This window comes from Schistocerca cancellata, chromosome 11, assembly GCF_023864275.1.
Source record: "Schistocerca cancellata isolate TAMUIC-IGC-003103 chromosome 11, iqSchCanc2.1, whole genome shotgun sequence".
NCBI classification, from domain to species: Eukaryota; Metazoa; Arthropoda; class Insecta; order Orthoptera; family Acrididae; genus Schistocerca; species Schistocerca cancellata.
In genome coordinates this window covers 164868736-164885354 of record NC_064636.1, presented here as the reverse complement: position 1 = coordinate 164885354, position 16619 = coordinate 164868736, and the positions used below count along the sequence as shown (strand labels likewise).

General features: G+C 45.3%; 1 protein-coding gene across 3 annotated transcripts in view; it reads left to right on the top strand.

Annotated features, from left to right (window-relative positions):
* Window positions 1-15873, top strand: part of LOC126108123 (phosphatidylinositol N-acetylglucosaminyltransferase subunit P) — a 43276-nt gene extending 27403 nt beyond the window's left edge. For all 3 annotated transcript variants that reach the window (XM_049913369.1, XM_049913367.1, XM_049913368.1), the window contains exon 4: window positions 15627-15873. In XM_049913369.1, the coding sequence (XP_049769326.1) occupies window positions 15627-15665 (39 nt within the window). In that variant the 3' untranslated portion in view covers window positions 15666-15873. The remainder of the gene's footprint in view (window positions 1-15626) is intronic.
* The last annotated feature ends 746 nt before the right edge of the window (window positions 15874-16619 follow it).

The window sequence follows — 16619 nt, the reverse complement described above, 5'->3', positions numbered from 1 at the left end:
CGGCTCAGCCGTTCTTTGTCCGGTTGCAGTCCCTTTAATTTTTAACGTTCGGCTGTTATCGTACAGTTTCAGACGATTCTCGAAATTTTGCCTTTTAGTTCTTTGTCTGCACTGGTCCGTGTCCGTGACCGGTAAGGTTATTTTGTTTGGCCACACCCACACCCTCAGAACGTGCGATCAAAGTTTAATGTTAAATGTATTGTCTTCAGGGAACTATTGTTGTAATTTGTATATAGCTTATTAATATGTTTCACAAATTTTATATTAGTTAAATAATCTGACATCACATTTACATTGAAATAATTCCTCTTCTTATATTCCTAAATCTAACATTTCCATCTCTGGAAGCGGAGTTACTATGAGGGTAATCCCAAAAGTAAAGTCTCCTATTTTTTTTATAATTACATAGACCTGTTTATTTCTACAATGGTTTACACCAGTTTACAGCTTGAACACTTAGCTATTTTTCGATGTAATCACAATTTCTGTCGATGCATTTTTGTAGACAGTTTTCGTATGCCCGTGTCGTACCAGCTCGCCGCCGTGCTGTTCGTAAAGTTATGAACTGGCGTGATTGTTGCTCGGTCTCGGGTGTAAAGTGGTTTCGTCACCCGTGATAATTGAGTCCAGAAAGTTGTCCCGTTCGGTTGCAAGGTGGTGAAGAAATGCACGGGAAGCATCAACTCGTTGCCGCACATGTTCCTCGGTCCGCAAGTGCGGCACCCGTCTCGCGCACAGGAAACCTCGGAACTGACACGCAGAGATCATCCGCGGTGATCCACCGATCTTTATGCGTGCTTTGCTCGACCTTCCACACTGTCTCCTCAGAAATTGACGATATCCCACTCATTCGTCGGTCGCGAATTTCAGTCCGACTAGCTGCAAACTCTCTACACCACTTACGAACATTTTTGACATCCGTGCACGACTCACAATACACTTCCGTCCGTCGGCAACGGATTTCAATTCGCACTCGGCGGTAACATCCGACGGGAGCTCCGTTCTCGACAGCTGCCGAGCCGAGACTGAGCACCTCGGCGCGGCGTGCTCGTGTTTACACACGGCGCGTGAGCACTATTCGTAACAGTGTGACCGACTGCCACACGAACTGAGTTCTGTACTTATAAAAAAATAGGAGACCTTACTTTTGGGATTACCCACATATGTAGATTAACTAGTTTAAAATCATTTATCCGAGCAAATTCCACTGCACCACTTATTTATCTCTGTCCCTGACGATGGCTTAACAGCCGCAAACTGGTTTGTGAAATAAATAATAAATACTGTAGAATATTACACCAGTGTTGTGTGTGTTTTCATTCACAAGGTATAAAATTTTATACCAGGAACCAATGGAACAGTCAATAAATGCACTTGTGTGATCACTTTGTTGTCTGCTGTCTGTCCGTCTGACTGTTAAAAACCCTTTTTTCAGGAGCAGGTAGACGTATCGAGCTGAAATTTGTGCCACATGCTGAGGTCTGTTGTCCTTCGGCAGTGTAAAATGTCGGAGTTTCTAAGTATGTGCTGTCAAAAGATACGGCCGTCACGTCTGTCACACATTTTGATACTCGTGGACCCACTCGTCAGAACTTATAGAGCGCTTCCTGTGGATGTATAATTATAAAATTTGCCAAGAAGCGAGATTTCCAATTACAAGTAGAGGAAAAAAATCGAAAAATTATTGATTTGCAGCTATCTCACACAATATTTTATCATTTGTTACCTGACTGTCCATCCATCTGTCAACACACATTTTTCTCTGGACTGGATAGAAATATCAACTTGAAATGTATGTGACATACTAAGGCCTGTGGCCCCTTGGTGGTGTAAAAAGTTAAGGTTCTGAGTTATTAAACAATGGAAAATCCAGGTGGAATGTAACAATACGGGAGAAGGAAAGTTGCTACTCACCATATAGTGGAGATGCTGAGTCACAATAGGCACAATAAAAAGTGTAGTTTTAGCTCTATGAGACAGCAGACGTGTGTGTGCAAGTTGTGCTTGTGTGTGTGTGTGTGTGTGTGTGTGTGTGTGTGTGTGTGTGTGTGTACAGTGCTGACAAAGGCCTTAATGGCCAAAAGCTATGATTGTGTGAATCTTTTTATTGTGCCTATTGTGACTCAGCATCTCCGCTATATGGTGAGTAGCAACTTTCCTTCTCTCATATTCTAAGGTTCAAAGTTAGTGCTACCAAAAGATCGAATCGTTTGTGTCACATATTTCGATGATCAAAACCTACATGGTTTTGCAGTAAAATCGTCATAATCATTCACCATCATCATCATTTAAGACTGATTATGCCTTTCAGCGCTCAGTCTGGAGCATAGCCCCCCTTATACAGTTCCTCCGTGATCCCCTATTCAGTGCTAACATTGGTGCCTCTTCTGATGTTAAACCTATTACTTCAAAATCATTCTTAACCGAATCCAGGTACCTTCTCCTCGGTCTGCCCCGACTCCTCCTACCCTCTACTGCTGAATCCATGAGTCTCTTGGGTAACCTTGCTTCTCCCGTGCATGTAACATGACCCCACCATCTAAGCCTGTTCGCCCTGACTGCTACATCTATAGAGTTCATTCCCAGTTTTTCTTTGATTTCCTCATTGTGGACACTCTCCTGCCATTGTTCCCATCTACTAGTACCTGCAATCATCCTAGCTACTTTCATATCTGTAACCTCAACCTTATTGATAAGGTAACCTGAATCTACCCAGCTTTCGCTCCCATACAACAAAGTTGGTCGAAAGATTGAACGGTGCACAGATAACTTAGTCTCGGTACTGACTTCCTTCTTGCAGAAGAGAGTAGATCGTAGCTGAGCGCTCACTGCATTAGCTTTGCTACACCTCGCTTCCAGTTCTTTCGCTATGCTGCCATCCTGTGAGAAAATGCATCCTAAGTACTCGAAACCGTCCACCTGTTCTAACTTTGTTCCTCCTATTTGGCACTCAATCCGTCTATATCTCATTCCCACTGACATTACTTTCGTTTTGGAGATGCTAATCTTCATACCATAGTCCTTACATCTCTGATCTAGCTCTGAAATATTACTTTGCAAACTTTCAATCGAATCTGCCATCACAACTAAGTCATCCGCATATGCAAGACTGCTTATTTTGTGTTCACATATCTTAATCTCACCCAGCCAGTCTATTGTTTTCAACATATGATCCATAAATAATATGAACAACAGTGGAGACAGGTTGCAGCCTTGTCTTACCCCTGAAACTACTCTGAACCATGAACTCAATTTACCGTCAACTCTAACTGCTGCCTGACTATCCATGTAAAGACCTTTAATTGCTTGCAAAAGTTTGCCTCCTATTCCATAATCTTGTAGAACAGACAATAACTTCCTCCTAGGAACCCGGTCATATGCCTTTTCTAGATCTATAAAGCATAGATACAATTCCCTGTTCCACTCATAACACTTCTCCATTATTTGCCGTAAGCTAAAGATCTGGTCCTGACAACCTCTAAGAGGCCTAAACCCACACTGATTTTCATCCAATTGGTCCTCAACCAATACTCGCACTTTCCTTTCAACAATACCTGAGAAGATTTTACCCACAACGCTGATTAAAGAGATACCTCTGTAGTTGTTACAATCTTTTCTGTTTCCATGTTTAAAGATTGGTGTGATTACTGCTTTTGTCCAGTCTGATGGAACCTGTCCCAACTCCCACGCCATTTCAATTATCCTGTGTAGCCATTTAAGACCTGACATTCCACTGTATTTGATGAGTTCCGACTTAATTTCATCCACCCCAGCCGCTTTATTGCACTGCAATCTATTGACCATTTTTTCCACTTCCTCAAATGTGATCCTATCCCATTCTACCTCGAAATCTGAAACATTACTGATCGCATTTTCACCTACATTGAGCAACTCTTCAAATTATTCCCTCCATCTTCCCAAGCCATCCACAGGATTCACCAGCAGTTTTCCTTGTTGTTGTTGTGGTCTTCAGTCCTGAGACTGGTTTGATGCAGCTCTCCATGCTACTCTATCCCGTGCAAGCTTCTTCATCTCCCAGTATCTACTGCAACCTACATCCTTCTGAATCTGCTTAGTGTATTCATCTCTTGGTCTCCCTCTACGATTTTTACCCTCCACACTGCCCTCCAATGCTAAATTTGTGATCCCTTGATGCCTCAAAACATGTCCTACCAGCCGATCCCTTCTTCTAGTCAAGTTGTGCCACAAACTTCTCTTCTCCCCAATCCTATTCAATACCTCCTCATTAGTTACGTGATCTACCCACCTTATCTTCAGCATTCTTCTGTAGCACCACATTTCGAAAGCTTCTATTCTCTTCTTGTCCAAACTAGTTATCGTCCATGTTTCACTTCCATACATGGCTACACTCCATACAAATACTTTCAGAAACGACTTCCTGACACCTAAATCTATACTCGATGTTAACAAATACCTCCTCTTGAGAAACGCTTTCCTTGCCATTGCCAGTCTACATTTTATATCCTCTCTACTTCGACCATCATCGGTTATTTTACTCCCTAAATAGCAAAACTCCTTTACTACTTTAAGTGTCTCATTTCCTAATCTAATTCCCTCAGCATCACCCGACTTAATTTGACTACATTCCATTATCCTCGTTTTGCTTTTGTTGATGTTCATCTTATATCCTCCTTTCAAGACACTGTCCATTCCGTTCAACTGCTCTTCCAAGTCCTTTGCTGTCTCTGACAGAATTACAATGTCATCGGCGAACCTCAAAGTTTTTACTTCTTCTCCATGAATTTTAATACCTACTCCGAATTTTTCTTTTGTTTCCTTTACTGCTTGCTCAATATACAGATTGAATAACATCGGGGAGAGGCTACAACCCTGTCTTACTCCTTTCCCAACCACTGCTTCCCTTTCATGCCCCTCGACTCTTATAACTGCCATCTGGTTTCTGTACAAACTGTAAATAGCCTTTCGCTCCCTGTATTTTACCCCTGCCACCTTCAGAATTTGAAAGAGAGTATTCCAGTCAACATTGTCAAAAGCTTTCTCTAAGTCTACAAATGCTAGAAACGTAGGTTTGCCTTTTCTTAATCTTTCTTCTAAGATAAGTCGTAAGGTCAGTATTGCCTCACGTGTTCCAACATTTCTACGGAATCCAAACTGATCTTCCCCGAGGTTGGCTTCTACCAGTTTTTCCATTCGTCTGTAAAGAATTCGCGTTAGTATTTTGCAGCTGTGACTTATTAAACTGATAGTTCGGTAATTTTCACATCTGTCAACACCTGCTTTCTTTGGGATTGGAATTATTATATTCTTCTTGAAGTCTGAGGGTATTTCGCCTGTCTCATACATCGTGCTCACCAGATGGTAGAGTTTTGTCATGACTGGCTCTCCCGAGGCCATCAGTAGTTCAAATGGAATGTTGTCTACTCCCGGGGCCTTGTTTCGACTCAGGTCTTTCAGTGCTCTGTCAAACTCTTCACGCAGTATCTTATCTCCCATTTCGTCTTCATCTACATCCTCTTCCATTTCCATAATATTGTCCTCAAGTACATCGCCCTTGTATAAACCCTCTATATACTCCTTCCACCTTTCTGCCTTCCCTTCTTTGCTTAGAACTGGGTTGCCATCTGAGCTCTTGATATTCATACAAATGGTTCTCTTATCTCCAAAGGTCTCTTTAATTTTTCGGTAGGCAGTATCTATCTTACCCCTAGTGAGACAAGCCTCTACATCCTTACATTTGTCCTCTAGCCATCCCTGCTTAGCCATTTTGCACTTCCTGTCGATATCATTTTTGAGACGTCTGTATTCCTTTTTGCCTGCTTCATTTACTGCATTTTTGTATTTTCTCCTTTCATCAATTAAATTCAATATTTCTTCTGTTACCCAAGGATTTCTATTAGCCCTCGTCTTTTTACCTACTTGATCCTCTGCTGCCTTCACTACTTCATCCCTCAGAGCTACCCATTCTTCTTCTACTGTATTTCTTTCCCCCATTCCTGTCAATTGTTCCCTTATGCTCTCCCTGAAACTCTCTACAACCTCTGGTTCTTTCAGTTTATCCAGGTTCCATCTCCTTAAATTTCCACCTTTTTGCAGTTTCTTCAGTTTCAATCTGCAGTTCATAACCAATAGATTGTGGTCAGAATCCACATCTGCCCCAGGAAATGTCTTACAATTTAAAACCTGGTTCCTAAATCTCTGTCTTACCATTATATAATCTATCTGATACCTACTAGTATCTCCAGGATTCTTCCAGGTATACAACCTTCTTTTATGATTCTTGAACCAAGTGTTGGCTATGATTAAGTTATGCTCTGTGCAAAATTCTACCAGGCGGCTTCCTCTTTGATTCCTTCCCCCCAATCCATATTCACCTACTATGTTTCCTTCTCTCCCTTTTCCTACTGACGAATTCCAGTCACCCATCACTATTAAATTTTCGTCTCCTTTCACTACCTGAATAATTTCTTTTATCTCGTCATACATTTCATCTATTTCTTCATCATCTGCAGAGGTAGTTGGCATATAAACTTGTACTACTGTAGTAGGCATGGGCTTGGTGTCTATCTTGGCCACAATAATGCGTTCACTATGCTGTTTGTAGTAGCTAACCCGCACTCCTATTTTTTTATTCATTATTAAACCTACTCCTGCATTACCCCTATTTGATTTTGTATTTATAACCCTGTAATCACCTGACCAAATGTCTTGTTCCTCCTGCCACCGAACTTCACTAATTCCCACTATATCTAACTTTAACCTATCCATTTCCCTTTTTAAATTTTCTAACCTACCTGCCCGATTAAGGGATCTGACATTCCACGCTCCGATCCGTAGGACGCCAGTTTTCTTTCTCCTGATAACGACGTCCTCCTGAGTAGTCCCCGCCCGGAGATCCGAATGGGGGACTATTTTACCTCCGGAATATTTTACCCAAGAGGACGCCATCATCATTTAATCATACAGTAGAGCTGCATGTCCTCGGGAAAAATTACGGCTGTAGTTTCCCCTTGCTTTCAGCCGTTCGCAGTACCAGCACAGCAAGGCCGTTTTGGTTAATGTTACAAGGCCAGATCAGTCAATCATCCAGACTGTTGCCCCTGCAACTACTGAAAAGGCTGCTGCCCCTCTTCAGGAACCACATGTTTGTCTGGCCTCTCAACAGATACCCCTCCGTTGTGGTTGTACCTACGGTACGGCCATCTGTATCGCTGAGGCACGCAAGCCTCCCCACCAGCGGCAAGGTCCATGGTTCATGGGGGGGCAGTTTTCCTGACCTGTCCAAAATACTTGTCATTTCCTTCTTACCTCCCTTTCGAAGACTGCAAATTACACTCCAGAATGGTTTTCCAGCAGCTTGACCCATAGTCTCCAACCTGTTTCCAAAGTCTTCCCACGATTTCATCTTGGATGCTGCAATTATCTGTTTGGCTTTGTTTCTTTCTTCAACATAACTTTCTCTGTCTACCTGGGTTCTGGTATGTAGCCATTTTTGATACGCCTTCTTTTTCCTTTTACAGGCTGCCTTTACTGTATCATTCCACAAAGCTGTTTGCTTCTTCCTACTTTTACACACTACTGTTCCAAGACATTCTTTAGCCACTTCTAGTACTGTGTCCCTGTACCTTGTCCATTCCTTTTCCAATGACTGTAATTGACTACATTCAATTAACTGGTACCTTTCTGAGATCGCTGTTATGTACTTGTGCCTGATTTCCTTATCCTGAAGTTTCTCCACTCTTATCCTCCTACATATGGACCTGATCTCCTGCACTTTCGGCCTCACAATCCCAATTTCACTGCAGATTAAATAATGATCAGTGTCATCAAAGAATCCCCTGAATACACGTGTGTCCCTCACAGCCTTCCTGAATTCCTGATCTGTTATTATATAGTCAATGACAGATCTGGTTCCCCTGCCTTCCTAAGTATACCAGTGAATGTTCTTATGTTTAAAAAAGGAGTTTGTGATTACTAAGCCCATACTGGCACAGAAATCCAAGAGTTGTTTCCCGTTCCTGTTGGCCTCCATATCCTCTCCAAATTTACCCATAACCTTTGCAGTAAAAGTAAAAGGGAAAAACCAGGAAATAATTAATTTGTTTTTATGGCACATTGTCATCTGTTGTGCAACTTCAGACTTAAAATCAAAACATTCTCAAAAGCCTCAGAATTCCCAGCATCGATACCTGGCCAGTACCAATGTCAATAACGGGCAGAAAGTTCTCGATTCCTGGGACGGGTGAACTGTCTGTATGTATGAACGAGTTCGTACGCAATCCTCAGAGCTCGAGTCCTGCTCGCACCCAGCTTTTTTTTTTTTTTTTTTTTTATTATTCAACTCAATTTAGTATTTCGTAATTAGTCGTTTTATCTACCCTATAATCTTCAGCAGTCTCCTGTAAGACCACATGGAAAGCTTTTATTCTCTTCTACTCTGATGTGTCCTTACCCTTCTGTACAAGGCTGCACTCCAGACAAAAGCCTTCAGTAAAAGCCTTCCTAATACTCAAACTTATTAATACAAGCTGTAAATTTATTATTTTCAGAGACGCTTTCCGTGCTATTGCCCTTCTGCATTTTATACCTTCTGTGCTTCAGTCCTTCAGATATTTCGCTGGCCGAGTAGCAACCAGTGTCGCCCCTGTGTCCCGTACGGCGAGGCTGAGAAGATCTGTAGGGCCGTGAGACCTCCCACATTAGCTACACCTTTTGCTTTGACTCTCGAGAAGCCTATTTCATCAGCTGACACTTTTAAACAAACGGATATTGCTGGCGTCGGCACTAGTACCTGTGTTTGTAACTGCACTTGTCAAGCTGCAGTTGTTTCAGAGCCTACAGCCCCGCCCCCCTGCCCCCCCCCCCCCCCCCCCCCCCCCTCACCTGGAGAACATCAGGGAAAGCCACAGTTACCACGACTGCGGTACTCCTGGTACCTGACCATTTCGGTGTCACTCGACGTGACAATTCTAGTGCTTCTCCTCCGGAGCTGACGGATTGTGAAGTCTGTCTGGGGCAACTGTCTCACCCTGACACTAAACCTCCACCCGTTGCGTGCTCCCCAGCCTGGTGGAAAGACATGTTGAAAGTGCAAACCCCGTGGTAAATGGCTCTCATACAGAACCCGTGTTAAGGAACTGAAACCCCTGGCACAGGCACATTCCCAGTGCCCGTGTTTACAGGAGACCCCTGTGCTACCGGTCTATAACCTCCACCAAACCTGACTTGGCCGAGAACTGAGGGAGGGGTTGCCGTGTTTGTCAATAACACACACCACTCCTCGGTTGCTGACCTACGAGCAGTAGCCGTCGCTGTTTGCGTGGGTCGCTATACGCTCCCTGTATTTACCTACACAGGAGCGATAGACTCTGAGGCTCTGACACCTCTTATCGCACAACTCCCCCATCCGTTTCTCGTACTGTGTGATTTCGGTGCCCGTAACGTATTACGAGGCTCGAACTCTATTTGCCCTCGGGATCGGAGAACCTCGTGATGTTTCGGGAGCTGTGCATCCTCGAAACGGGCAGTCCGACTCGTTCGTCTGCCGGAACCGAGTCGTCCTCGGGTGTCGACCTCACCATTCTGCTCTCCCGCCCTCGAGGACAGTAGAAAACGGCTGGTGACCTTCATTCCGGTGACCACTTCCCCACTGCGGATCCACCTACCGGACAGAGAATTGCTCGAACAGAAGCCACCGAAACGTATGGTCGGCAGGGCTAACTGGTCGCCATTCGGCCGGCTGGCAGTGTCCGAGCACCCCGACAGTTTCCGGCAACGGGTGGACCGCATCACGTGTCTGATCTGTCACCGCACCGGCTTACCTGTCCCGATGTATTCGGGCCGTCTCGGGCGACCTGTACCTCGACGGACTGACGAGTGCCGTTCGACAATCCGGGACAGGCGTATGGCGCTTCGACAGTTTAAATGCTGCCCGACAGCAGACGACCGCCCAGTTTTTTGAGTCGGAATTGCCCGTGTCAGTTGGAATGCGCAATGGACACGAATGGATGCAGGTGATCAGACAGAATGCTCACATGTTTGTCATATGTCAGAGCTGTATCTAGACATGTGAGGGGCCCGTATCACTCCAACTGCACACGCCCCACACCATTACAGAGCCTCCACCAGCTAGAACAGTCACCTGCTGACATGCAGGGTCCACGGATTCGTGGGATTGTTTCCATACTTGTACACGTCCAACTGCTCGATACAATTTGAAAGGAGACTCGACCGCCCAGGCAACATATTTACAGTCGTCAACAGTCCCACGTCTATGTTGACGGGCCCAGGCGAGGTGTAAAGCTTTGTCGTGCGGTTACCGAGAGGACACGAGTGGGCCTTTGGCTCTGAAAGCCCGTATCGGTCACGTTTCATCGAACGGTTCACACGCTGACACTTGTCGGTGGCCCAGCATTGACGTCTGCAGGAATTTGTGGAAGGATTGCACTTCTGTCACATTCGACAAGTCTCTTCAGGTGTCGACGGTCCCATTCTCGCAGGATCTTTTTCCGGCCGCAGCAGTGTCGGAGGTTGACGTTTTATCCGGGTGCCTGATATTCGCGGTACACTCGTGACGTGGTCATTTGGGGAAAATCCCTACCTCAGTGCTACCTCAGATATGCCGTGTCCTGTTGCTCGCGCGCCAGCTATAACACCACATTCGAACTCACTCAAATCTTGATAATCTTCCATTGTAACAGCAGTAGCCGATATAACAGCTGTGCCAGACATTTGTTTTTATATGTTGGCATTGCCGACCCCACAGCCGTATTGTGCCTGTTTACATCTCCCTGTATTTGAATACACATGCCGATACCAGTTTCTTTGGCACTTCAGTGTATATTTTTTGACATCAGTAAGGGGTACAACACTATTTAGAGATACAGTATTCTTGTGCAACTCCATCAGTGGGGCTTTTGTGGCTATTTCCTAATCTTCATACAATCTGTCCTGTCAAAGCAGTTTTTTAAGCTCCACATTGGTGGCATGCTGTCAGATCATTTTGTGCAGGAGAATGTTTTTCCCAGGTGATTGTTTTAAGTGTTACCTTCTTTGCCATAGCCATAAACAGTATCACGTCTATGGTACAGAGTCCAGCACAGTGCTCCTTATTTGTGGACGATTTTGCTGTTTCATGTTCCTCCTCCGTTGTTGCAACAGCAACTCGGCCAGTTGCATCTAACAATGAATAGGCCACAGGAGTGAGCTGGAAAGACTGGGTTTATGCTTTCTGTAGAGAAGTGTGTGTGTGTGTGTGTGTGTGTGTGTGTGTGTGTGTGTGTGTGTGTTTGTTTGTTTTCATTTTAATAATTCTCATCGCATTTTCAATCTACCTGAACTGCATATGTCGAATACCATTCCTCCCTTTTAGAGACACTCTGCAGTTTTTGAGCCTCATTTTTGACTCTGAGGACTTGAGGGACCTGAAAGCCAGAGTTCAGACGGCACTGAACATTTTGAAATGCCTCAGCCTCAGGTCTCGGGGAGCAGACAGGGTGCACGTTTTACGGAGCTTTTATTCGATTGTGGGTGGACCTCGGGTGCACATATACGTACCCATTAGAGAGGCCTTCGATCTGAAAATTGTCGACACCGTACACCGTGAGGGGATCGGGCTGTCCGCGGGCGCTCGAGAGAACGGCCACGTATCCGGTGCTCGTGCCGAGACTGGGGAACTCCTACGCACCGTCCGGTGGTAGCTTCTCACGGTGCGGCAGGCGTGTCGGTTCCTAACTGCTCCCACTTGCCCGGCATGCCGTACCGTCGCTCGTCCCGCTACGGAACGCGTCTCTACGAATTGTCCGGGGGTGACGAGGCCGTTCGGTATCTGTGTGACACGTGTGCCGGAGTCCCTACGTTTTGGGCACGTACGGGCTCAAATTGGGGGTTTTAACCGACTGCCACACTGGTTACTGCAGAGGCCCCGAGTGGTTTCAGAATTACTGCAGTGCAGGAGAGATTGCACTCCCGGTTCTGTTTTTCGTGTGATATTTTCAGAATTTTTAAATGGGCTCCACAACTACGTAGCTGTCTTTACAGTCGGGCCTAAACGGGGGAACTCCGTCAGTTCTCCTGTCGTTTTCGCAGATCGTGTCCTCGAAATTCGGTCACCTCCGGAGTTTACTGTATTTGATAAGAATTATCTGCTGTCTCGAGGGTGCCGGAGCAGACGAGATGGGCAGTGACTGCTAAATTTGTCACCTGTTTTGACTCCGAGTGCCCTTCGGTCTCTGCAATTCTTGTGTCCGACTGATAAAATAGTCCGTAATATCCGATATTCCCTCCTCTGGCTACAACAGTGGGCAAGGACGTGTCCTGCCGGGTGCCGGGACATTGGGGTATTGCGGGGAACGAAAGGGCAGACGTAGCAGCCGAGGAGGCGTGTCGCAATCCTCAGTTACTTCGGTATGCCGTCAGCACACGCGCTCTCGTACCGCCGTCGAGGTACGGTGTCGTGCGTCGACGGGAAGAGGAGTGGCCGGAACTGCCGGAGAACGAGCTCCGGCTAGTAAACCGTGCGACACGGCAGCGGTGTGGCTCCTTCCGGCGGGACGCAGCTCTCCGCACTCTCCTCCGTGTAGGCCACAGTTCTGTAGTGCACCGGCAGCTAGAGGACCCTCGGTGTGTGGTGCTTGTGACATACAGATCACAGTGCACCACATTCTAATAGACTGCGTTTTATTTTCCGATAACAGGGCAGTCAGATTGCTGACAGATCTGCCTTCTATTTTAGGTAATGTTTACACAAATGTGGTGAGAGTTTTAAGGTTTTGTGATATGTTTAACTTGTTTCCTAAAATTTTAGAGAGGTATTCCTAAATTGTTAACAGGGTAAATGGTTCACCCACGTATTTCGCAAGTGGTCAGTCAGTCACATTCCCTTTGCATTTCTTTTAGCTCTTCTATGATTTCACATCTGTTTCAATCCCAGGCATAGTACCTATTACCTTTCCTCAGTTGTCTTCAGGCGTGTGAGATAGTGCGATTGTGCGGCTCGATGCAAATGTTACACCTCATTTCGTCCGACCGCTCTATCTTCTTCCTTTCGAACTGTCTCTTCTTCACTCTACATAATTTATCAGCTCTTTCCCTCCTCTCTCTACCTCTAATCTTCTGCAGTATTGTCTGTCTCGCCTTATTTCTTTCTCCGATTACCGGTGGGCATTTCTCGTCAAACCGTTTCGCCGTTCTTTAGTATTCTGCCCTCCTCCGTACTTCTCCCGCAGTTACAGTGACAGCTGTTTCCAGTATCCCCCATTTAGTTTCCACATCCCCTTCCTTTTGTGTGCTCTTTCTTGCCTCAGTAATGACTTCTAGTTTCTTCTTCTATTCTTCTTCGATTTGGAGACTTTCTGTGCTTGTTTCAATTTTCCCTCTACTATTTTTGTTTCTTGCCCTATCTGTCTTCTGTCTATATTTGAGCCACATCGAGGAATGATGCCCATCTACAACTACAGACTTTCATAATGTCTGATGTGTGCATTTATCTACAGGATATCTAGAAATTCCCATTACAGACTTCTATGACTTGCAGAGGCGAGCGAGTACGTAATATTTTGAATAGGAACCCACGTCCAGATACGTACTGTTTCCAGTCTACGACAGTTTCAGTTCGGATGTGTATTGTGTACCCATCTGCTGAGGGAAAGAGTCGAGTCCCGGAGTTGCTCGTCCCGGCATGCAGTACGGTGGACAGTACGACACGTACTACGTAAGACAGTCGTCCGACGGTACTCGACATCTGCCTCACTGCCAGACCTCTTGATGCCAGTGCGTCTCTGACACAGATCTGCTGGCACGAGTTCTGGCTGCTACACTAAAAATTAAAGACACACCAGGTGGGATGGAGAGAGTGTACCAGAACAGGCTTCGTAGGCACAATGTCGGTGGTTGCCGCAATTAGCTGCTGTCGTAATGCGTCAGTGCTGTTCTGTACGTACACTATGCTGGGTTCTTTTTCTGATTTGGAATAATGTAAACACACAATGTTGTGTTAATACAAACAAATGTGTCTATTTGATAAATGGATGTTTCATTATGTTTCCTTTTGAATTTTTACCTAGCATTTGTTCCGTCTCATACATATTTCAGTTTCTCAAGTGGAAGTGGATGAGTTAAACATATGAACTGAAACTGTTGAACAGAAATGGTACATTTCTGGACAAGGTTTCCTATTCAAACTATTATGTACTCATTCCCCTCTACAAGTCCTAGAATTTGTAATGAGAAATTCCGAACATCCTTTATAATCACGTGGTCTACCTGGTTTTTTTTAACTCTGTCTGGTGAAGCCTGTTCTTCCTAATACCTTTCATTGAATGCCGTGTGCTTTTTATCGTCTTCTCCTTACCATTGACGAAGCGTATCGTGCTGCGTTAGAAGGAGTTGTGTGGAAGTTAGGACCAGCAGTAAACGCGTGTAAAACAAAGTGCATAATGATGGGAGATCTTGGTGGGGATAGGGGAGAGACTTCAATTTTAAAAAATGGGTAAGAGTACCAAAGAGTGAAAAAGTTTAAATACGTAGGCCTGATAATAACAGAAAATAATAGTTCAGCACCAGAAATTCAAGGAAGGATAGCGAGTGAAAACTGATGTCGTTACTACGAAATAGCAGTGCACGTGTTATTAAGAAGTACAATACAGTGTTCCTTTGCACAGCTGAAGGAGTATCACACAGCACTTCTCGATAACACGGGCACTGCCGTTTTTTATTTATTCTCAGGTACCGTGCCCTCGGTTCTCACTAACGTACGAGTGCAGGTCGTGACACACAGAAGTTTGCGTCCAGTCGCGATTCGTACACAGGTAGCCGAAGCAGTTAAGCGACGGATCACACAGAGAGGTAAATCCACGTCCGAATCCCGGTGCGGCACAAATTTTCATTGCCGTCATTCCGATATACAGCTGACGGTCGTTACATTTGCACCCGCAAATACATTCCCCGATGTAGTTATTCCTTTTAGAATATACCGAAGCCCAAAAATGTTAGTAGGAATCCAAAAATCAAAATATATTTTACCGTATTACGACTCACAGTAAAGTACGGATCGGAAGGTCGGGTGACGACCACAGACGAGGAAGGCAGGTTACTGAGACGGGAAAAGGAAGTTTGTGAGAAAGATATCTGGGACAGTGAGTGAGGGAGGAGGCCGGAGAACGAGAACAGAGGCAGAATTACAGACACTTTCGGGACACACGAATACTGTAGAGAAATGGCCGAGGAAGAACGAGGTGGGCCGGACGTGTACATAGAATACCAGAAATTCGAAGTGTCGAGGAAGAGCTTATACGGAGAAGGAGAAGAGAGAGACCCGAGGAAAGGTGACTCGAAAATGCGGAGCGGGTCGCCAAAGCGGTCGGAGAAGGGAGGCAGTGGACAGAGGAGAACGGAGGTGAGTGACGGAGGAGGCGGAGGTCGTACGAGGCCCGTAACGCCGAGTGGTAAGTGAGACACCGATCTGCCGGCGCGGGACCACTACTGGAGGGGAACGAGAAAACACTGAATAAAAAGTAGATCGCTCTGCCGGCAAAATTTGTTGTCGACTTAGGTGTGGTAAATGTGCTTTCCTAGAGCAGAGGAATAGTCACAGAAGTGGAGCGTGCAGAGTGGGGCAGGGTCCTGCTGTGACGTGTGGTCTGTTCCAGGTGTGCCGCCACCTGTACCTCGGGGGGCAGAGCGGCTGACGGCCGACTGTGGAGCCGGGCCGGGCCGGGCCGGAGGTGCCCCACCGAGTGGCGTCCCGCGTCCTGAGGGGAGCTCCAGCTGCCGGTGGACTCTTGTGGAGCACGTGTTCCTGTTGAGACAAAAGTGGAAAATTGTTCTAAAGGCTATTGATAAAGGTTGTCTTGTGTGTTAATGAATAAACTGTCTTAAATTTTTTCCTCAAAACCACATTATTTCTGATGCCAATGCTTTTGACCTCCATAATGTGGTGGGTGCATTTCTCCATTTCAGTGACAGATTTCAAGTTAAGATATCCTCTCACTCAGTCCAACCGGAAATCTCATGTTTCATTAATCCTTTAACATAAAACCCAGAGTTATCTAATTTTCATTATTTTGACAGAAACGTAAAATCCCTCCCTCCCCCCCGCCCCCCCAAAAAAAAGCTTATATCCCTTTCAGCACTGATAGTTATTACATATAAAAGTCAGTTGCACTGCCCTGTAAATTATTTTATATCATTGGCGATGAGCCCATTTTGTCGTATTGCCGTCATCAGGTGCTCTGTCAATACGTAAGTACCGTATTTACTCGAATCTAAGCCGCACTCGAATCTAAGCCGCACCTGAAAAATGAGACTCGAAATAAAGGAAAAAAAAATTCCCGAATCTAAGCCGCACCTGAAATTTGAGACTCGAAATTCAAGGGGAGAGAAAAGTTTTAGGCCGCACCTCCAAATCGAAACAAAGTTTGTCCATTGTAATATGAGACACAATTTAGGTCGAATGAATGATACAGCTACAGTAGTTTGGTTCGAGTCTAAGCTTAGCAGTTAAGCTTTACCACATAGCCATTGCTATGCGTCAGGCGCTCCGTCCGTATTTATACGGGTGCCGTTCCTTCTTCACGTGCTTCGTCTGGTTTGAATCGATTGCTTATTTTGCTTTGATCTGATAATTGCCGTTTTCTTTGTTA